Source organism: Eublepharis macularius, chromosome 1 (genome assembly GCF_028583425.1).
Source record: "Eublepharis macularius isolate TG4126 chromosome 1, MPM_Emac_v1.0, whole genome shotgun sequence".
Lineage (NCBI taxonomy): Eukaryota > Metazoa > Chordata > Lepidosauria > Squamata > Eublepharidae > Eublepharis > Eublepharis macularius.
The window spans coordinates 88,539,386-88,562,127 of NC_072790.1; the positions used below are offsets into that span (position 1 = coordinate 88,539,386).

Below are 22,742 nucleotides of genomic sequence, written 5' to 3' on the forward strand. Positions count from 1 at the left end.
CTTGGCAGAATGTTGGACAAGTGACAGTTGAAAAGTCCATTGGACAGCAGTTGGAGAGCCAAGCTGCAAAACCAGGATGCCTACATTTCCCATCAAAACTTGAGGGAAGCTAACAAGTGTCCAACTAGTGTCAGGTGTCACTTGTAGTTTAGCCCATAGTGTCCCTTGCTTCAGCTTGGTTTGGGTGGAATGGATATGATTCTCTGGTTTGATGTTGGTTCCCTACAAGTCAGGTGTCACTTGTAGTTTGGCTCTGAGTCTCTCTACATGAGACATCTTACACGAGGACGCTTGAGTGTAGGGAGATGCAATGTTAGCCAGGAAGCATAGTTTTAAAACCTCTCTACATAAGGCCAGCAGGGATAGCTCTTCGGAGGGGTTGTTAATTTCATCTTCACCATTCTGAAGGCTTTGTCAATTTCACCTCATTGTTAACATTTTTAATATTATTTTATGTCATTTATAGTCCATCTTTCTCACTGAGATTCAAGGCAGATTACACAGTCAGTAAACTCAATATCAAAGACATTTCATTAAACATGTAATGGGTATATACAAGCAAATCTGCAAAGATTTAAAAACCAGCAGAAATCCAGTACCAAGCTGAAAAAATGCTGAAACAGAGCATAAGGAATTCCATGACTGACATATTAAACATTGTTTACACCAATAGAAGTAAAGTCTGTGGTCCCTCCTTATCTCTATTCCTTTACTGATGGATCTCTTGAGACCACTTCCTTATAGGACAGCCCTCCTATCGGAGTAAAAAGCCCTCTTGAATAATTCAGTTTTTCATCGTTTGCAGAAGGACAAGAGAGTGGGAGTGTTAATAACCTAGCAGGAGGGACAGTTGATCCAGTTGACACAACATAAAATTCATACTCCAATTTGGATCCCCCTGTACACTAGAAAACATCAGCCCATGTTGGCACCAATCTGTGCAGAAAATTGAGAAAAGCAGCCCCAGAGAAATGTTGCTCTCTTGCCACTGGAACAGTAACATTCATAAGCCTAACATCTCTCTACTTTCTCTCTACTTTGTTCTATGGAGCTCAACACGGACCAATGAGAACTAAGTCCAAGACCCTCTGAGCTCTTCTTCTCTATATCACTATCTTTATTCCATTTCTTGATGTTATATTATAATGCAAAACAACCTCAGCAAAAGCTTCTTCACGTCTCTCTCACTGAATAGATCATTTATCTCACATTGAAATAATTAAATTTTAAATTAAAAACAGCACATCAAAATTATGGTTTTATTTTTTGAGCTTTTACTGGTAACCTCCAAAATTGTTTATATATAAAAAAAAGACTATGAATAGACTATGCTTTACATTAATTTTATCTGCATGAGAGGTCTAATTTTCCTTCTGGCAACGAATGCGCAAATGAGTATTGCTCTGTTCAGATAAATCCACCCCTGATATGCTACCTAGTGACTAGGTGGGGCAGGGGAAGGAGCTTTCTTCTGTGTAGTTTGGTTTGTTCGGCAGAGATGTCATATCATGTACCCAGCCAATGTGTGTGCGTGTGTATGTTATGTGCCATCAAGTCACCTCTGACCTACAGCGACTCTATGAACGAAAGACCTCCAAAATGTCCTATCATGAACAGACTTGCTCAGATCCTGCAAACTGGAGAACATCGCTTCTTTTATTGAGTCAAGCCATTTCATTTTTGGTCTTCCTCTTTTCCTACTGCCTTCCACTTTTCCTAGCATTGTTGATTTTTCCAGAGACTCTTATCTTCTCATAATGTGACCAAAGTACAATAGCTTCAGTTTTGTCATTTTAGCTTCTAGGGAGAATTCAGGCTTGATTTGATCTAGTACCCGCATTTGTCTTTTTGGCTGTCCATGATATCTACAGAACTCTCCTCCAGCTGATAATTATCTCTAAAATATGCCATGTACTTTCAAAGCCTCTTTCAGTTTATAAGGGAATTCTAATGGCAGCAGAACCTGCCTACATTAGTATTAAAAAAAACCAATTCTGAAATGTCTACTGACATTGGAATGGAACAGGTGAGAAAACATTTTTCCAGTATTCACCATACTTGCTTCTCTGCCTAAATGGACTCCTACACTGTTTCAAATACTCAGAACTCACAGGGAGGTCAGCTTTTAATTTACCTCAGTAGGGGGACAGCAGATATAATCAAAATGATAGGACTACGTAAACATACTATTTATCCTTTATGGCCACCTGCTGTAGCAACAAAATTGTTTTGTAAGGATTCCAGCAAGTATTCTGGTTTTCATCCATTTTTATATTTAATCCCCCTCTACAAAGAAACACAAGTTGCAACTAGAGATAGGAGAATTTAATCTACCAAAATTCCAGATGAACAATTATAAAATCATCAAGAATCTTTTCTATTTTTTTATTTATTCTAGGTCAGCAGTATTTTATAACCTCTAAAGAACTAATAAATATGGTATATGACAACTAAACTCTACTTTACACATTACTGTAGATTCTGGTATAAGTTACATATTATGCACATCTGCTTCTATTGGTAGAATACCTCCTGAAGGAGCTGAGACTAGCCACATCTCTAAGGGCTTCTGGACAGGTTTAAAGACCTGTCTGTTCTGTAGGGCCTTTAATTTTGGTTACGGGAGTTTATGGATATTTGTATTTTTATTGTAGGGAAACGTAGCTTTGGGAAAGTAGCTTTGCCAGGGATATTTTAGATTGGTTCCAATATATCGTAAGCCACATTGGGGACCTCTGCTCTTGGTCAAAGGATAAATGCCCTAAATAAATTATGAAATTCTAAGGAAAGAATGCATGCATATATGAAAAACAAAGAGATATGAAATGTATGACAAGTTTTGATCCAGAAACATACTTAAAAGTCCTTCCATAAATATTAAGAAATTGGAAAAAAAATCATTCTTAGTTTTTTCAAGACATATTGCCATCCCTGATATACTTATTTCCAGATGAAAGTGCCCCTCAGAGCGCCAAGATCTTTAATTTCAACTGTATTCTAATCCTTTGATTGTATTAGCAAGCCAGAACTGGAAGAGAATTATCTCAGTAACTACTCATGTATACAAGCCAGTTTCTACAAAATATTCAACTTAACTCTGGGAAGCATCTTTCTAGTTTTTCTGAACAAAAAATAAACCCACTCTCTATTGAAAAACAAGATGTCTAAGAAACATATTAAAAATATTATGTAGTTCAAGCTAAGTATTCACAGCATTATCACAAAAGAATATTTTGAATTAAAAAACTTCCCATAATAATCTTGAAATGCTCTAGTATGAAAAATGGCATCAACCATTAATCTTCTCCTCACTATACCCAGATTTTCAATTATTTTTACTTTATTTAGCATTCATTTTTATGTGCCACTTTTATTGACGTATTAATTAAATCAACTTTCACATTAATATAAAAAGTATGTATAGTATGGAGAACAGTATAATATGGAGAAAATTGAGCGCATTTTTCCCTGTCCCAAAACACTAAAAGTTTGGGAGCACCCACTGAAAGTGATGGGAAACAGATTCCGGACAGAAAAAGAAAGTTCTTCACCCAACGCACAATTAACTTGTGCAACTCACTGTCACAGGATGTGTTGATGGGCCACCCTCAATGGCAATTAGACAAAAACATGGTACAATAAGCACCATCAACCATGATGGCTTTATGAGGCTGCGAAGTCTGCAGGCACCATCTCTCAGAATGTCAGTTGCTAGGACTTCGGCCTCTATATTCCTTCTGTCAGCTTCTCAAGGCATCTGGATCTACTGTGAAAACAGCCAGGCCACTGGTCTGATGAAGCAGAGTTCATCTTATATTGTATTGTCGAAGGCTTTCACGGCCGGAGAACGATGGTTGTTGTGGGTTTTCCGGGCTGTATTGCCGTGGTCTTGGCATTGTAGTTGACTGTGACACTGAGAGATCTCTGTCTTTTGGTGCTACACCTCTGAAGATGCCAGCCACAGCTGCTGGCGAAACGTCAGGAACTACAATGCCAAGACCACGGCAATACAGCCCGGAAAACCCACAACAACCTTCATCTTATATTCTTAAAACTGTCATGCAGCAAATATAAAATAGTAAAGTTAATATTTGAATGAAAAGGAAAGTCACTGTTAGGTCACTCCTAGTGCTTGGCTATGTAGATGGCCATTCTCTGTTACACAAACAAAGTAATTACTTTTGTAATGGTTGACATTACACAAATTACAATTTGTACCATGCAACCTAAGAACAAATTTACAGAGAACGTGTTAATATGTACAGCATACTTAAAAGCATTTTAAAAAGGAGGTCAGTTCTGACCTCTGGGCCACAAAGTACTGCATTAACAGCACTGTAGAAAGAAAAATGATAAGGTACGAAATGAGTGCTCAGAAGCTACAACCTTATCAGTAAGAGTTTGATTCAAGCCTGTAAGACAAATTGCTCAGCAAGGCAAGTCACCTTCCTGCTGTGATGAGGATATAGCTGAATTTTCAATGCAATAGCCTATCTCCCCTATCACGTCTTCTCAGCCCGATACCCTCAGATTCCACATTCAGCTTTCATTTTCTAAGCATCCTGTTTTTATTCAGAATGTATCTTGCCAGAGTAGCCAAGTTACATGGGCAGCACAATTATTTTTCCTCCCTCCTCCCACTTTATCTGACAATTTACCTTCAAAACACAACCATTTAAGAGTATGATGGCTAACAAGAAGGAAATTACAGTGTCCCAGTTCAGAGAGATCATCAAGGTTGCTCACACCTTTAAAAGAACAAAGTTTCAGACACTAATCTGTTGAACAGAACATTCTAAACATTCTGTACACTTGCCACCAAATCAGTCTTGCAGGTTACTCCTGACATACTTACTTGACCACTGATGGACCGTTTCAGTAGATCTTCTGCAAAAGGCCAATTGGATTCTACTGGTTTCTGAAAGAGACAAATAGTTTTGCATAGTACAGAGCTATAATGAATTACACAACTACACTAAATGAACTCTGTATGACAAATGAAAATGTAAGAAATCAATGCTACAAAATAGGCATTGAAAACAATCCTATTTCTTTTCTGGTTTCAGTTACATAATGTACAAAAGTCAGGCTGCATTACCAGGTAAGTGAGAACTCTAATTAAGCAGAACTTTGTAAGCACCGGGAACTATCAGTGTGTTTTCTGGGGTCCCTCGTTCCTCCTAGTCTCTTGTGAACAGATCTTGAATGAACACTTCCCAGTCTGATCAAGCTCCATTTTGCTGTAATATCCCAAATGTAGGTGCCTTCACAAACTAGATGGTGTTTCCCTCCAAAAGCAAGCATTTTAAATCTTGTTAAATCTCAGCTTTATAAGAAGCTGACGCTTGATCAAATAAGAAAGTTTTTAAGCAAGCTCCATGTGTCAAAGGAAAGACTGAGGTAACAGGAATGAATAGAGAATATGAAAACTTCAAACAAGTTGTGCATTTGCCATAAGCTGACAAGCCTGTTTAAACTAAATGTTGCCACGAAATCTTGATGCAGCCCCACTTGTTTTTTCAATCTTCATAGGAAACAAAAGCATTTTATCAGAGTACAGTATCCAACAAACTTGGGAGCTACACACTTTTCTACTTCTTAATTTTTATGTTGGACAACCTACAACACAAACCAATTACACTATCTCAAAGTACCAAGAGCAACCACCATGAGGCAGGCACATGTCAATGGATTTGATGTCCATTGCAACCTGCAGTTTAATTAGCCTTTCATTTTTCTGCTACAACACAACCAGCATCAACATCTGGTTCATCAGTTTGCCTCTGGCCATCCTTAACCCCAAATAAATTTCATGACACCCAGAGAAGACACCAACAAAAGATCGCTCCTCCAGTTTGAAAAATGTGAACCAATTATGAAGATTTTAAAAAGAAATGTTTAAGTTCTTTGTTCTATTAATTCTGAACTTAGAAACCAACTCATGAGGACTAAATTCAGACAAGCCAACCATAGTTTACAGCAACCACAGATCTGAGCTCAAACTAGGGTTTCAGCTTTCAACAACATACAGGCCTGGTTCAGACATAATATGGTTATTATGGAGATTCTTATGCTCATGTACTCCCTCCACCTGTGTACAACTCAAAATTAATCACTTCCACTTTCATGGCAAACTACAATGTGGTGTTATCCCTGGGCCGGAGCAACAACTGTAAGTATAGGTCATTTCAGACATTGAGGCAAAGCTACAGCCTGCAAATCCACATCAATGGATCTGCTTTCTAATTTTTGTTTGCTGGCCAATTAAGCACTATAGTTTACAAAGGCATCTTGCAAAGCTACAGGTGAGCTTCCTTAATCATGGTTTGGCACAACTGATTAAACTAAGCCAGTGAGAATTATTTTGTTGAGAACCTGCTACATCCCACTTCCAGTTTATTCTTTTTTGCCTCTGCGAAATGCTAGTCTCATTCCATATGCAATTCCAGACAATTCTCTCACTACCCCCTATGGTACCTATAGCCTGCCTTCCTAAGAAAAAAAATTATACTACAAGTTGCTAAATGAATGCATAGCACTGATCTGATGTCTCAAAGGCTGCTTCCTCAATTTTTTAACCATTCATCATGCCATAACCCAGGCCACAACTTTGAGTCTATAGGAAGCATTTTTTAAAAATGTGCAAAAAACTAGTTTCTTCTTCTGGCTCACCTGTTGAGTTGCTAAGCTGCTCAGCAGGAAACCACTCTTTGCATATCTTACAAAGTAGTCATTTTAGACAATTCAAAGGCAAGAATGTTTAGCTTGAAGTCATTCTGACTATATTTCAATAGCCCAAAGCAGTGTTAAAATTGACCCCTGCAACGTTCAAAAGTGGTTCTATTCAAGTCTTATTTGGTTTTAAAATTTATGAATGTAGTCTTTAAGGATACGATAATGTGAACTGTTTCTTAGTTGGAGAAAAAACATGCATGATCTATACATCCATTATAAGTTTCAAATAGGGCTGAATATATACCTATGGACAGAGAAACTTGACAACTTTTAATTTTCCCCTACACCAACTAACATCATCATGTTACATTCATACTCACACTGCTCCACGTGGCTAGCATACAGCTTTTAAAAGCCTGTATAAACCAGGCATATTAAAATTTCATATTAATCTCAGACCGCAGCAGTTCCCATTACAAAGCCAGCTGTTTTCATGTCAAAGCTTTGTTGCCTTTAGCAGCTCAAGTTCAGAACCACAGAAGTGGATTTTCAAAATGGAGATTGAGCTACAGCTTGTAGTGTTTAGAAGACTTATTACTTAAAAGCCACTTCTCTTGATATTTTATATTCAGGTGTGTCCAGAGTATAAACAACACAAGCATCTTATCTGGTATGATGGGAGGGGGCATTTATATAATTTATATCTTGGTATGGATAAGGATGACATGGATAAACACAATCTGGTAGACATATACTAGGACTTCCAAAATGCCTTTGACAAGGTACCATGCTAAGGATTCCTGAATATGCTTAACAATCATAGGCTTAGAGGATAGGTACTTTTATGGATTAAAAATTGGTTAAATGGAAGAAAGTAGAGAACAGGAATAAATGGACAGTTTCATAATGGACAGAGGTGAGCAGCAGTCTCTCACAAGGATCAGTATCAGGACTGGTGCTTGGTGTATTTACCCAAAAGGAAGACAACATTTTAAATCTTTTTTTGGCTTTCTAAAAAAAAGGGGGGAGTCATCTTCCACTCAGGTATACAGATCCGTTGAGTGTGACAGGTGATCAATGCACACGCAAGGAAAGCTTTGGAGAAAGTTAATTCACCAGCAGAGAAGAATGGCAGTGAAGGAACTGCTGTCTCCACAAACACTGTTGTTCAAGTTGTTTGAGAGCAAAGCTAGCTGCTGCCATTTTAAAGCGGAATGAACAATTAAAAATGCCGCAAGAGCCTGACAGGGCCTGCAGTGTGGCAGGATGGCTCTCTTATCCCTTCCCTGTGCAACTTTTCAACTGCAGAAACAGCTGTGAGAGACAGCCATTTCTGCAAGTGAAAAGGCACATGGGAATGAAAACAAGAGCACATCCCACAGTGCTGAGGGGCCCTGCCAGAATAAGGCCTTCACGCCATTTTTAAATTGCCTTATTAGGCTTTTAAATAGCAGTGGTGTCTGCAGGCTGGACCTGTGGATGCTGTCACATTTAGTTCATATTTGCATTTCAAAAGAAGAGAGGAGTCAGATGGACTCCATAGCTAGCTTTAGAAACTGCAGCTCCTTCTCTAGCAAACGGTAAGAAGTGGTAGGAACAGTAAGGGTAGAGTTGTTTCTCTACTGACCCATGTTTCTTGCTCAGACTAGTACTCCACACCACCTTTTGTGTCTTCCTCTGTGTTTCAGGCCAGTGTTGTCTAGTAGTTCCTCTCTTTTGTTTTCCCAAGAGAGAAAAACTAAAGAAGCCAATGGATTGACAGCATTTTAGCACAACATTAACTATAGCTGTTACGGGTCTGCGGACATTATAGATAGGAAATGATAAGGACAGTAGTTAATTTTAAACATCCTGCTGGATTGGAGATATAACACCTTCTGTTGGAGACATGTGACTTCCTAGCCTACAGAAAGCATTGTGAAAGGGGAATTGGGATAACAATGCATTCCTAAGGAGAGTTACACTCTTCTAAACTCTTCAATGGCTTCAGAAAGGTGTAATTATGTTTAGGATCGCATCTTTAAATCACAGATACAGTTTATTCAAGCTTAACAGCCCATGGGCTATATATTAAAATACAATTCAAGAATTAAAGCTCCAGTTAACCTTTTTTCGCAAAATACTTGCTCTACCACCATGCATAGCACCTGCCGTCATACAATCTGAATTGGCCCTTTCAAACAGTGTGATCCAATATTGTTTGTGAACAATGCAAAGACGTACAAAAAGCGAAAGTAATTATTTTCTTCTGTAGTCCATATTATTCATTGTAGATTGATTATTATGCAATAAAAACTTATTATACTGCTACTTTTTAACAGAGGGTTCACTTTAAACTCAGGGCCATCTGCTTTTATCTGTAACCTCTTTTTTTTAGCAAACGATCTTATATTCAGGTTCTGTTTCCTATTGAGTAAATATGGTATTCAGAATACTGTGTGCAGTTCTGGTTAGTGTATCTCAAAAAAGATACTGCAGTGCTGCAAAAAAATACAAAGGAGGGCAACCAAGATGATTAGGTGGTTGCAGCATCCTTCCAATGACGGAAGGCTAAAGAGAGTAGAAGTTTTTAATTTAGAAGAAAGATGGCTAAGAGGACTCATGATTAGAGGTGGGCACAATCCCAAAAAAATTACTGATCAAGCTGATCGGGGATCGGCACCGGCGACGACCCCAAATCACCGATCCACACCGATCATCTCCCATTTCCGATCCAGGGATCAGGGAGACCAAAGCGGAGGGGTGCCTCGCTGTTCCCAGCTATGTGGGAAGGTGGGTGGTGGTGGCGACCGCCGGGCCTGGCGGGCACGGGGAGGGGACGTTCACACACACACACACACACACACACACACACACACTTAGAGCAGAGGGGGAGAAAAGTTTTTAACCCGGCGACAAGCCGCCTCCCCTCAGGGAGGGGTCGTTCACACACACTTAGAGCAGGGGGGGAGTTTTTAACCCAGCGACGAGCCGCCTCCCCTCAGGGAGGGGTCGTTCACACACACACACACACACACACACACACACACACACACACACACACACACACACACACACACTTAGAGCAGGGGGGGAATTTTTAACCTGGTGACGAGCCGCCTCCTCTCAGGGAGGGGATGTTCACACACACACACACACACACACACTTAGAGCAGAGGGGAAAAAAAGTTTTTAACCCGTCCCTGTCTCTCCAAATAGAGAGAGAGAGAGACACCCCGTCAACATGTTTCAGCCAGCTTTAAAAAAAAAGCAGGGACAGAATCCTCCATTCCTCCCCACCCGATTTTAAAAGCAAGCAGCCAGTCTTCAAAAAGCATATTTTAAACACACACACAGAGCCGCGAATGAGGTTTTCCCACAAAATACAGTGTTTTAAAAGCAGGTTAAAAACAGAGAGTGACAGACAGAAAAACAGCCATTCCTCCTACAAAGCCCCGTTTTTTTAAAAAGCAAAAACCGTTTGAAGTGCCCATGGCTACAGAACACCCCCTTCCTCCTCCCTCCCCTGGGTCTCTTCTCCCAACTGGTGAGTGCGTTGCTGCTCCGTGGTTGGAAGGAAGCCCTGCTGATCAAGGAAAGCTGGGCTTCCATTCGGGTTTCCAGGGCGACAGAAGAAGGGCAAACTCAGCTCAGGCATTCCCCCGGTCGTTGCCAGGGGAATAGATTGCTGACGCCGGAGTGACTGGATCAGATAGCAATCGCCCCCATCAAGCCCCCCCCCCCGACTGCTGGATCGGTCTCCGTGGACGGCACCGATCCGCCGGGTCCCGATCATGCGAACGCCATTATCGTGGGTATTTTTCTATCATAATGCCTATCGTGCCCATCTCTACTCATGATAGAAGTTTATAAAATTATGCTGGAGGTGGAGAAAGTGGATAGAGATTTTTCTCCATCTCCTATAATAGTCAAACTTGGCAGCACCCAATGAAATTGTTGGCAAACAGGTTCAGGACAGACAAAAGGAAATACTTCTTTTCTCAATTAGTAATTAAAGTGTGGAATTCACTACCAGTGGAGGTGGTGATGGCCACAAGCGCAGAGAGCTTTAGAAGGAGTTTAACGGCAGGATACCATAGAGGAGAGTTCCATCGATGGCTACTAGCCATGGTGACTGAAGGGAGCCTCCATATAAAGAGAAAGTAAACCTCTAAATACCAGTTCTGGGAAGCGGCACCAGTAGAGGTGCTGCCCTCCTTGCTCTCTATGCTATTTTTGGCTCTTCAGAGCAACTGGCTTGCCACTGTGTGAAACTGGATGCCGGACTAGATGGATAAATGATACATTTTATTTGCCTTCTTTGACATTTATAAGCAATATATGTACTTGTACATGGCTTTCTATTAAATAAAAAAAAATTAGACAACCCAATTCTGACTTTGATTTTGATACCTTAACAAACTTTTCCACATTTCTTTCACACACATCATCAAAAAGGTATTTCCTACAAATTTAAAAAGTCCCCATATTTAAAGAAAACCTTGCAACGTGGCTTGGAAGAACTACTGTCCAAAGCTGTTCAAATTTATAACACAAATAATATGCAGCTATTTTGGTAACATGAACTAAGCAGCTATGTAAAGCATAGCGTTCTCCACAAACATTAAATCTTTAAAGGTGTTTAAGGAAAAACCAAACCTACCTTTTCTTTCACATTTCCATTGTGATCGAAGTGGTAAAGTGATGAGAGATGAGTTATAATCCACCAACTAAAACTCAATGGATCCTTACACAGAACTGACTCAAAGGCACATATTACTTCCACATGGCTGCTCTTTTCAAAAACATTCTTTAGAATTTTATTCATCCAGCTCCAGAAAGACTGCAGAGACAAGGAAATTGTTCTGTTTGGACCTTTATACTTCTAGTTTGACAAGGTAACATAGTATTTTAGAGTACTTATATAGCTGTGTTATTTTCTTTCCCGTCTTTCACAACATCTATATTTGTAATTTCTTACAGTTTTCTTAATAAATGCTATTAATTATACTTCAAGGGTGTTATTTGTGTTCTGGGGTTTCCATAGCTTGGCCTGTTTTGCTGTAGCTATCAAGTAATTGTTTTATGGACCTCAACCTGCTGGTGTCCTACCTTACAGGACTGTCTTCTTGATAAGCACCCAGTAGGACTGGATACTTAGTTCCTCAGTCTATCAGCTGAGGGTTAGTTCAGAGGGACTGGTGGTGGCTCCTGTTACCCTGGGAGGTGAGGGTTTTTGCTCTTGACCTCCACTCCAACCTTCTTGTGAGACAAGTGGGCTGTGACCATCTGTTCTCTAGAGAAGAGAGGAAGCCATTCACACCTTTATGTAACCCTGCAGACTTTGCTTCCATTATGGCTGCAGGGCTCTTATTTTTTTTACTTTTTCTTCTCTTGAGAAAAAGAGAGAAAAGCAGATCGTAAAGAGAACTGAAAGTTTCACATGTAAATCTTTACAAAACCCTGCTCTAAATCAAGAAGGCATATCACCATTGAAGAGAAAGTGGGTAATATCTAAGCCCTCTCCTTGTCCAGAGTGGTGTAAAAACGGTCATTTTTTCACATACTGTTAATTTTGTCCACGATGTGTCTCCGTTTTCACAGAGCAGTTAATCCACCAAAGAGCTTCATCTGAAAGTTTCACATGTAAATCTTTGCAAAACCCTGTTGATGCTGGAAAAGGAACTTACCTCTGTAAGTGATCTTTTACTTCTGTGGTCTAGCAACTGAGTAAGCAGAACCCACAGCTCTTTTATGCAGCTACAGGGATAGGGGTGAGTACTTAGAGCTTCAGAGAGCCTCACCTGTGATGAATAAAACATTATCACTAATAATCATATATGGTCAGACTGAGAACTATTTTGTTAGAAAAAGTTGAACTATCTAATTAAATGTTCAGCTATCTATTTTTACATTACTTATAGTCCACCTTTCTCACTGAAACTCAATGAATAATAATCCAGAATGCAGTGGTTTAATTCAATGTTTACACAGTTATATGGACCCAAAATTATTTCAGGTGAGAATTTTAATGGAATGGTACAATCAATGTCAGTGCCTCCATGCTTGGTGTTTTCTTAAACGTATTCATGAATATTTAGAATTTTTCTGTTTATCAATATTTGCAGACATTACAATACAGTAAACTGAACCTACATGAGGTAGGGAGGTATTGTTAGTCTCACCCCATACAGGTTCAGTGTAATTTCGGGCCAAAGCCTACATGTGACAAGGAAATCTTCAGTACCCTAGAGTGCGCATACAGGTGTATACTTCCTACAACCCCAGACCCTGTTCATAAATTATGCTGAAAGCACATGGAGAAGTGGGAACAATGGATCAGGTTCCCTCATGCTTTCAATCTACCTAATGCATGGTCTGTAGAGTCCTAAAGGTACCCCAGATGGGCCAGATGGGGCTTTTGCCAAGCATGGCTTTTGATTGGCCTTTGGAGATTTGATCGGCTGTGCAGATTTTTTAAAATTGGTTTGGCAGAAGCTGGTTCCACAGCACTGTGTGACTGAAGTAAGCTGTGGCAGACATTTTCTGGCTGGCTCCACCTCCTGCAGCAGCCTTTGTGGCAGCCATTTTGTAAGTTAGCCCACCACACTGGCTGCTTCCACACATGTTGGATAATCCACTTTCAATACTCTTTAGTGAACATTTGAAACTGATTTTCCATGTGTGGAACAAAAAATCCACTTCAAAAGGATTGCAAAAGTGCATTATTCAACGTGCGTGGAAATGGCCACTGTGTCAGAATTCCAAATGTGCCTGCAGCCTCAAAAAGGTCAAGGAGCCCAAGCCCTGTTCGCTTGCCTAAGGTCAACTTTGGTCAATAATACACATATAAATAAGGTAAATAAATAAAGGGATAAAAGATGAGAGGTCCATATTTATTAGAAATCCTTGGAAACTAGTTGGATGAAGTCACTAAGATGATACAATACTGAAATCTTGAAAAACTTTTCAAGAATAAACCTTTTCAGACTATTTTGTCATGGGACATTACGGTTGTTCCAATCTGCACTAATAGTGTCAAACTGAGGACATGTTAATATTAAGTTTATTTGGGCTTTGAAAAGAATACATACGGAAATGGGCAGATAACCATACTAGTCTTACATTTATCTCACTTAACAACCCAAAGGAAATAATTCAGTACTGATCACAGAACTAGAACACCACAATGTAACAATTTACCTTCAAAATGGATTATATTTTAACAAAAATTGAGACTTCTTTTGTATTCGCTATTTGAAGATCAATAAATCTAAATAGAGCTCAAATATTTCACTGTTAACACCCTTCTAGTATCATAAGAAGACACCAGAGTTACTATTATTAGGAAATTCAAAACTAGCTAAGCAATATACATTTATAGTTTGGAAATTTTATACATGATTATCTCCTGCGTCACATTAAAATGGCTATTGAAGGACTTTAGCAGTTTCATTATCTACCAATACAGCATCTGTTGAACACTTTAGTTTGGCATATTGGTAGGATAAACAATATTGGAAGGATAAACAAAATATTATATTCTATAAAATTATTGGATTAAGCTGCTAGACTGTAGTAAGAGGGTGATCTGGAAACTTCATCTCCTCCCATATAGCTTTATTTATATGTGGTAGCATTTCCCAAAAGTGCAGATATATTGTTTAGAGGTATTATGGAATATTATTTGCCTTTGAATATGTTAAATTTTCTTTTTTATGATACAGAAAGAAAGTCTGTGATATGTGACTATGATTTTATTGCTACTCTCTAATATTCAGTCAGGATTGGTTCATTCGTCATGTCATTGTACTATTACTTGGTATATATTGTAAACACAACCTAGTACGCAGCAGGTACTGTCACATTATTACTTCTAGATCTTCTCGTGTCTAAAAAGCAGTCTGAAGATTGGGGATAAAAAATCTTTTTAAAAAACTTTGGGGAAAATACCCCATGCATACCAGAAGCAATTTCTACATAGACATCATCTCTACTATCACCTTAATGTATTTATTTTTGTCAATTATATATCATTTTAAAACTTAAAAGTGTACAAATCTGGGTAGTCTTTTAGGGCAATGGCTGAAACTAGAAAAATGTTCTTTAAAATACTCCTAAAATTATAGAACTCTGTAAAAAAACCATTAAAAAAAGGTATGGGTTTCTGGACATTACAGACTTCTACAACCTTTCCAATGTCAGTATTGCCAGACAAACAGATTCCTTGTGCAGCAGATCTTTCAGAGGCAGGTTGGATAAGCAGAAGTACAAAACATGTGACTGTTTGGCTTGGAATTTGATTCATGGCAATAAGAATGAGAGGAGAAAACAATAAGCACGTCATCTGATGCTGTCACAAAAGCACTAGAACCTAAATAACAAAGCTATCCTTGGTTGTTGTGGGTTTTTCGGGCTGTATTGCCGTGGTCTTGGCATTGTAGTTCCTGACGTTTCGCCAGCAGCTGTCCTTCATCTGGAAACATGAGGAAGCAGTGCCAAGAGAAACCAAGCAATTCTCCAGCACTCCTTTTTAACACTGGTAGCTAAAACTTTCCATTTCTAGTCACAGCCACAGAATACTCAAGTAGTACCTCAGGGCAACATCTCTGGAACAGTGGCTTTGTCTAATCCCAATCAAATAACTTAAAGGCAAGAAAGTGTTACTTCTAGGCAAATAAAAAGCAAAATGATCCTAGAGTCACCAATCATGACTTATTTCCAGCATTGAATGTACAGCACAACCCTGATATAGCTTATGATACAACAAAACAAACAATTTCTATTTTGAAACAGTGTCCTGTTTCCTGAGATGTTGCCATCTTTAATCATGTGAGTTTTACTATGATTCACCAGCAGGTGGTATTATAGCCACATATAGAAACTCGATACCACTCCCATTTATTTTAAGATTTTTTTCTAAAAAAAAGTTTCACAGCACTTAGCATTGCTTTGATGCAAGGGGCTCGCAGTTACATATTACGCTGGGTTGCCCTATTCTATTGGTTAACAGTTCCACTGAAAGAGTTAAGTTCTGGTAATTTGGATCTTGTTTGAGTAGCAGTCTGGTATGTGTACCCAGGGCAAAAAAAAGTGTACCACAGTAAGCTTTCCTTGGCAAATTTAAGAGAGTTTCTAATAAAGTGCTGAGACTGCTAAATGATATTAGAGCATAAGATTCTTCCCAAGTGCCAAGTTACCTTAAATGTCCACATTAACTCCATTTGCTCCATTGGGCAGGCATTTGGAAAATTAGTAATTAGGAAGATGTACCATTAGGATAGAATGTACCATTTTGGGTTTAAGACAAACCAAGAGAATATGACTATGACCAGGACTGTGCACTCAGCACTAAAAAAAATGAGGCATCAACAAAACCCAAACCAGACACCAAGAAAAGCCAAATCCTGCAACTAGTATTAATTATGCAAATTTCGTTTATTCAACCTATTTTGCAAAACTTACTTTGAAATTGTTATGTCATATAATTTTCTAGAAGTAGCCTTAAACATAAAATATATTTCCACCTTGTGCACTTTATTTTTTAGTATTATTTATAGTCCAACTTTCTCACTGAGACTCAAGGCTTATTATACAGTTAAAATCAACATGACCAATGGCTGGGACGTTCAAGTGGACAATACAAGAGATTGCAGAAATTGAAAATAAGCAGAAAATCTGATACAAAGTTCATACAATTATGAAACAAAACATAAATGACATATTAAACAATATGGAAACTACTCAGTAGGAACATACAGTAATTGACAGTATAGTCTATTGTCTGTATCCCTTTATCAAAGCATCTCTCTGAACTGTTTCCATAAAGCACAGCCTTATCTGTGTAAAAAAGCCCTCCTGAATAATTCATTTTTACACAATTTGTAGAAAGCTGGGGAAGTAGTAGTTTTCCTGCCGTCTTCAGGCAGGCCATTGTACAAGGTGGTGGCAACCACAGGGAATGCACGTGCATAGGCAAATGTTGATTTTGCCTCCACTTTTCAGCAACACTTCCGTCTTGTCTGGATAAAGTTTCAATCTGTTTGCCTTTAGCTAACTGAACACAGTTGTCAGGCAATGTCACAAAACTTCCACTGCATCACAGGGGATTTGGATAACGAGATACAGAGCTGGGTGTATTGATGACATCTAATTCTATAGCTACAAATGATTTCTCCGAAAAGGTTTTACATAATAGTTGAATAATATGGGGGTAAGATTGTGCCCTGTGGAACCCCGAAAGATAATTTTCAGACTAAACATAGCTGGTCTCCCACAGCAACCCTTTGAGTCCGATCTACGACAAATGATTTAAATCATCCATTGATACCTACTTCTGCCTTCAAGCACTTCAACAATAAGGCATGATCTGCTGTGTCAAAGGCTGCAGATAAATCCAGAAGTAACAAAGAAGCTTGACTTTTGTCTATATTCACGTGATCTTTATAAGATTTTAGTAGCCAGGATGGGCAAGGATCTAAAGTATAAGTAGTGGCCTTCACAGATGCTAGTATTCTGTCAATATCCATCACTGTAACTAGGTCAAAATGGTCCATAAGCAGACTAGACAGTGTATTAAGTATTTCTTCTGACTCAGCTAACTTACATCCGGCATCCAGATCAGAACGTATTCATGCTGTTTTATCAGTGAAAAACTTTGCAAGGGCGTCACAGCTAATTGTTCCTAAGCCAGTAGAGGTTTAGATATAATGATGTTATCTTAAACAAGTGGGATGGTCGCAAACCAGCTGATGCAATAGTTGCAGAGAAATAACATTTCTTTGTTGCTTTCATCACTGCTTCATATGAGTTCCAATTAGAGGTGTGTAATTTGGTGTTAACTGAATAAAAAATATACCCTAACAATACAGGTATTATTTGGTAATTGGCATACTTGGATATATCCGGATTTAGTCAGGTACACTGAATAGCGAATTCCCTAATAAACCCAAGTTACTCAGGTTTATCCAGGAATCGCTATGGCAGTCATTTTAAAGCTGGTCGACTAGTTTCTCCCTTCTTGTTTTTCCCTAGGCTTTTCTTCCCAGGCAGCAGGGGGAGGAGGAATGTCCAATGGGTGGAGGAGCTCTAGTTCCCTGGCCAATCACAGGGATTTTTTAAAATGGGAGAGCCTTTTTCAAATTCTTACAATAACATAAAAGCAGGCCTGGCTCAAAGCAGACTCCATTTTGTATGAGATTTATGGAGACCGTGCTGTGAATGGTTCTTAGCCTCGAGCTGCTCTAGGAGTCTGTCTGCATGGGGGATTTATTGCCTTTACACTTTATTGCCATTGCGCTTTGGATTACTGCTGCTGCCTGCATAGAGCATGAGGAGACCTGGGAAACTACTGCCAGCCTGCAGGACTACTTCAGGAACTTTTAACTTGTTTTGAGAGTTGTAGACTCTTTCCCCCCCTTGTTTTGAGGGGACAAGGGTTGGCCCGGTGAAGGGCAAGGACAAGGCTTTTTAACTTTTATTTCAGAGTTTATATAATAACAACTGTTGTTGTTGTGAGCAATGTTCCTTCTAAGCAGTGCAGTGTTGTGAGCCAGAAATCCAATTTGTGAGTAGCAACTTGCAAGTTGTGAGCATTCCTTTTCCAAAACCAGAATCCATTTTGTATTTAATAACAAAAGAAATGTACAAGTCTAATGTATTATGTGTGTTTGTGTATGTTTAAACACCCACAGTATTTTAGGACTACTATCCCAGTGTTCCAGTTCATGAAAGAGAACCTATATTTAAGCTGCGTCTTTATTATGTTATCTGAGTACACAATTGGTACAGCCTTTTTGTTCACTGAGAAACCACCCTAGCAAATGCGCAGGAGGATGGATATGGATAAACAGTAATTACTGTACCTAGCCTATCCATTGCAGTGAAATGAATAGATTGATTTTATTCAAAAGATAGTGTTACAAACAAAGATGTCAACACAAAAATGCAAGCTTTATATGGAAATGTGTATGCCAAATAATTTTCATTTTAAGTGACCACAGAAAAGTGACACTTTTCTAAATCCACTGAAATTAATGGATTTAGTAATTCTGTTCTGGGTAACACTGTAATTTTCAGTTTTATCCTATCCTTCTAATTTTATGTTGTCTAAACAGGAAAAAATGACAACTTTTGATTCAAACATTTTGTTTGCATAATAAAGCAAATATTGACAGTTTTGAAAATTTGTGGACCCATTTAAATCAACAGAATAAGATCTTTTCTCAGAGTATCTCTGGGAGCAAGCCTAAACACTTCTGCTTTGAAGCAAGCCATTTTATTCAAAAGAAAAGTATTAGGAATGTAGCCTCTTTAACTCCATTCAGCCTCAGATTTGTATACATAATCCAAAAGCCATACCGAACTATGCCAGGTTCAAGCAGATACTGCTAAAACAGCATGTTTACTAATAAGATGAGATGTAGGAAATACAGTATTGTTAAAGAGTTGTGCCCATTTTAATTCACCCTATAGACATAGTCACTGTCATGCAACTATACAAAACAGAAATAAGTGTATGCTAGCTAATAATCAGGAATTTCCCTGCCTGGAGCTGAGCTGGCAACCATACTGTCCATGCTGTCCGCCCACCATTGCTGCCTTCTCTGGCTGTCTGCCCACCATTGCTGCCTCCTCTGGCTCCCAGTGAGGGGAAGGAGAGAGGCTGTGCAGGTGCCCATTTGCTAAGGCCCCCATCCGCCACCACCGCTGGCTCCCAGAGTTGCGGGGCTGAGGCAGACAGGCTGTGAGGCCCATGCCCCATGCCGCTGCCACCGGCTGGAGCTGCAGGCCTGAGGCAGACAGGCTGCGAGGCCCGCACCCCATGCTGCTGCCGCCTCCAGCAACCGGAGTTGCAGGACCGAGGCACACCAAGGTGAGGCCAGGGCCAGGGTCTCACCAGGCAGGCCCTTGGGGCAGGAAACAGGGGCAAGGCCCTGGGCACTCCTCTGTGCACTGGGCTTCTCAGCTTGTGCGCGGGGGGGGGGGGTTAAAATTCATGCGCTCGAGTGCACATTAGCGGGAACGCTGGTTGTGAGGGGTGCTTTTGCTTTTTTCCTGGAGGTTGTTGTTGCTTGGTGTTCTTGGGCAGGGCAGGGGGGATTGCTTTTTTGCTTGTTGGTTTAAAAGAGTTGCTTGCTATTCATTGTTAACATATTATTAAGAATTCCTGATCTTGTGGGTGAGTACTGCTTTTTTCTTGTTGGTTTAACAAGTTACTTGTCCTTTGTTAAAATATTATTATGAGCTGCTTGCTGTTCTTGGGATGTGGAAGGTTACATTTTACTTGTAAGAGGTTTTAAGACTTGTTGTTCTGCACTGTAGTTGTTTACTGTTTCTGCCTTTTGGGGTGATATCTTGTTGGGTTGTTCTGAGTTGTTGTTGCTAGGTAAGCTGTTCATAAGGGTTTTAATGTTGGTGATGGATTCTGTAGTACACTATCAAATTCAGTGTGGGTTTTCTGCCAATAACTTTTTAGACATCTTCTGCCTGAAGCAGTCAAGAAAGCTCCAATTTCCCATCTTTCTGCAATCTGTGCAAAACCAAATTATGCAGGAGGGCTTTTTACACTTCTAAATTATTAGCTAATTTAACTGCCCAGGAGGTGGTGAATAAATAAAATAGCAAGTTCCCAAAATATACAGTCAAAACAAAACAAAGGGGTTCAACAGCAAGAAAACTGAGAAGGGAATCACCTTTTCTTAGCAATATTTAAAGAGTCTGCTACAATTTTCTGGTACAGTGCAGCATAATTTAATGTTTAATCCACGACCAGCCCCTTTTGGTAGACCATATAGACCCCCCATTAAGAATCACTGTCCTAGCACTGTTGTGAAATGTTGATAATATAGTAAGAAATAAAAGGATCAAAATACCTTTGTATACATATTAAGTGACAAACTTATTAGATCACGTAAGAGGTTACCACAGTGTTGTTCAAACAAACTGACGTTGGTTAAATTTTCACCAGTTAAATTCATAAACTTGTGAGCATATATAGTTTGCCCTAGAAAAAAAAATAAAATGAGAGAAATGTGCTCTTTAGAACTGGCTTTATGAACACAAACAGAAATTAAGCATTTCACTGTAGTTGTTGCAAGATCAAAGATAAAAACTGACAATTCTGATTTAAGGTAAAGAATGCTTAATGGATTTTTATTCCTTTTTTCTGCAAGGAGAAGGGGAGTTTCACATTGCATCGCAGTGCTACAACTCTGATACCTGATTTGGAAAAAATGTGACTCCCACTATCCTACATTTTCTCCCTTGCTGCTCTGGCAAAGCACAAAGCTTCCGTTCCATACAGCTAGGGCAGACTGCATGATTACGCATCATATCCACCTCATTAGGAATTTTTTTACATTGTCAGAATGGATTGAAAGTAACCAAGGTATAGCAGCAACCATGCTGCTCAGGTAACACATTAACTAGGCCTTAGTGTCATTGCACTGCTGTATTTTATTCAAAGCATATTCACATAGAAAGGAGAATTTGTAGGCAAGGAATGACAACGTTCCACTGTAGGGGGAGGGGAGAAGATTCCTCCAGACTAAGCTTGGACACAGTCTTTTCTCCTACCCACTTCTCAGATCTTAGGCTCCTCCTATTCCCTGTACTCCATCTTACATCCTGCATAAGAAGAAGATTCCTGGACTTCTATAATATTGCAAGAGCTTATTAGCATTCTTTTCTGTCTGCTTTCTTAGCAGCATGACCTAGCAGTAACCTCATGGCAAATGACACTACACCAAAGAGATCTGTACAATACCACAAAGGCTTCTGAAGAATCCCCCTCATTCAACAGTAGCAGTGATGGGGGAGAAAGATGGGCCAGTAAACTAAAGAACAGTCCTGGTTGAGCAAAACCTAGCATCACTCTAAGGTGCCTCTCTTTGAAGGGCTGGACTGGGGTCCACAAAAACATAGTAGAGAGTGGGCAAGGCCAGGGGCTATTATGGGCCATCTCTATTCTTGTCCATGTTTACTTTCACTTCAACTACTACCAGAAAATTATAATGCATCAGAGAACATCAATTAAAAATTACATGAACACTAAAATTATGGGGAACCCAGAACAGATAGAGGGGGGGTAGAATATACTAACTAAATGAAAAGCTATAATAATCTACAACATAACCAGTATGATGTTAATAATTAAGCACTGTGATGTAGAATCTAACCAGTTCCCATTGACAGACCAACACTGTATCAAAGTAGAACCAGACTTTAATCTAAACATATACTTCCCCAGCTATGTTGCTAACTTTTCCTATGTTCCCAGTTCCAAAATATGGTCCTTAAAAAAAACTTGTTGCTTAAAAAAACTAGTTGCTAAACTGAGCACTATTTTGTCCTCCTTCTTCATTCTGATTTTTGCCCAAACATACTATTATGCTAATATGCAGCAATCAGAAAAGTGATTACTGCATATTAGTGTGCAGCACACATACTAATCGTTCAGTGTGGTGCAGTGACTAGAGTGCTGGACTAGGATCTGAGACCCAGGTTCAAATCCCTGCTGTGCCATGGAAGCTGGCTGGGTGACCTTGACTCAGCCATACTTTCTCTGCCTAACCTACTACACAGGTTTGTTAGGAGGATCAAATGGAAGAGAGGAGAATGATGTAAGCTGCTTTGGGCCCAAGATTCACAAATCTGAAAATCTACTTAAATTAAAACCCTTCCAAGGGCGGGGGGGGGGGGGGAAACACTACTACTGTGGAATAGGGGTCAAACTGGCTCCCTATTACAGCAAAAAATAAAGTAAACCTGATACCTCTCTCACTCATGGCATTACCTACTAAGAAAAAAAATTAGACCTCAAGAATAACTTTCTTCAGCAATGCAGAACAAGCAAGAGTAAAATTCATAATTGGGTCACTGAAAGTTTCAAAACACCACAGAAACATAAATGGGGTCAAATTGACCCTACCATTTTTAAAGCATAAGACACAGTCGGGAATCTGTAAAACTGTTTATTTTTATTTTTAACACAGATCATTTTTAACTGTTACAATACTGAAAATGGGTGATAGGAACCTGTAGCCAGGTGACCGCCACCTGCTACCAGTGCAGTGTGGAACAACAGA

General features: G+C 39.4%; 1 protein-coding gene across 1 annotated transcript in view; it reads right to left on the bottom strand.

The window, feature by feature from the left end:
* The window catches only part of MMS22L (MMS22 like, DNA repair protein), a 117,339-nt gene that overhangs the window by 68,312 nt on the left and 26,285 nt on the right, over positions 1-22,742 (bottom strand). Inside the window, exons 8-11 of the mRNA XM_054996641.1 lie at positions 20,529-20,659; positions 12,345-12,458; positions 11,318-11,497; positions 4,856-4,918 (exon numbers count right to left, since the gene is read on the bottom strand). Of these exons, the coding sequence (XP_054852616.1) occupies positions 4,856-4,918; positions 11,318-11,497; positions 12,345-12,458; positions 20,529-20,659 (488 nt within the window). The remainder of the gene's footprint in view (positions 1-4,855; positions 4,919-11,317; positions 11,498-12,344; positions 12,459-20,528; positions 20,660-22,742) is intronic.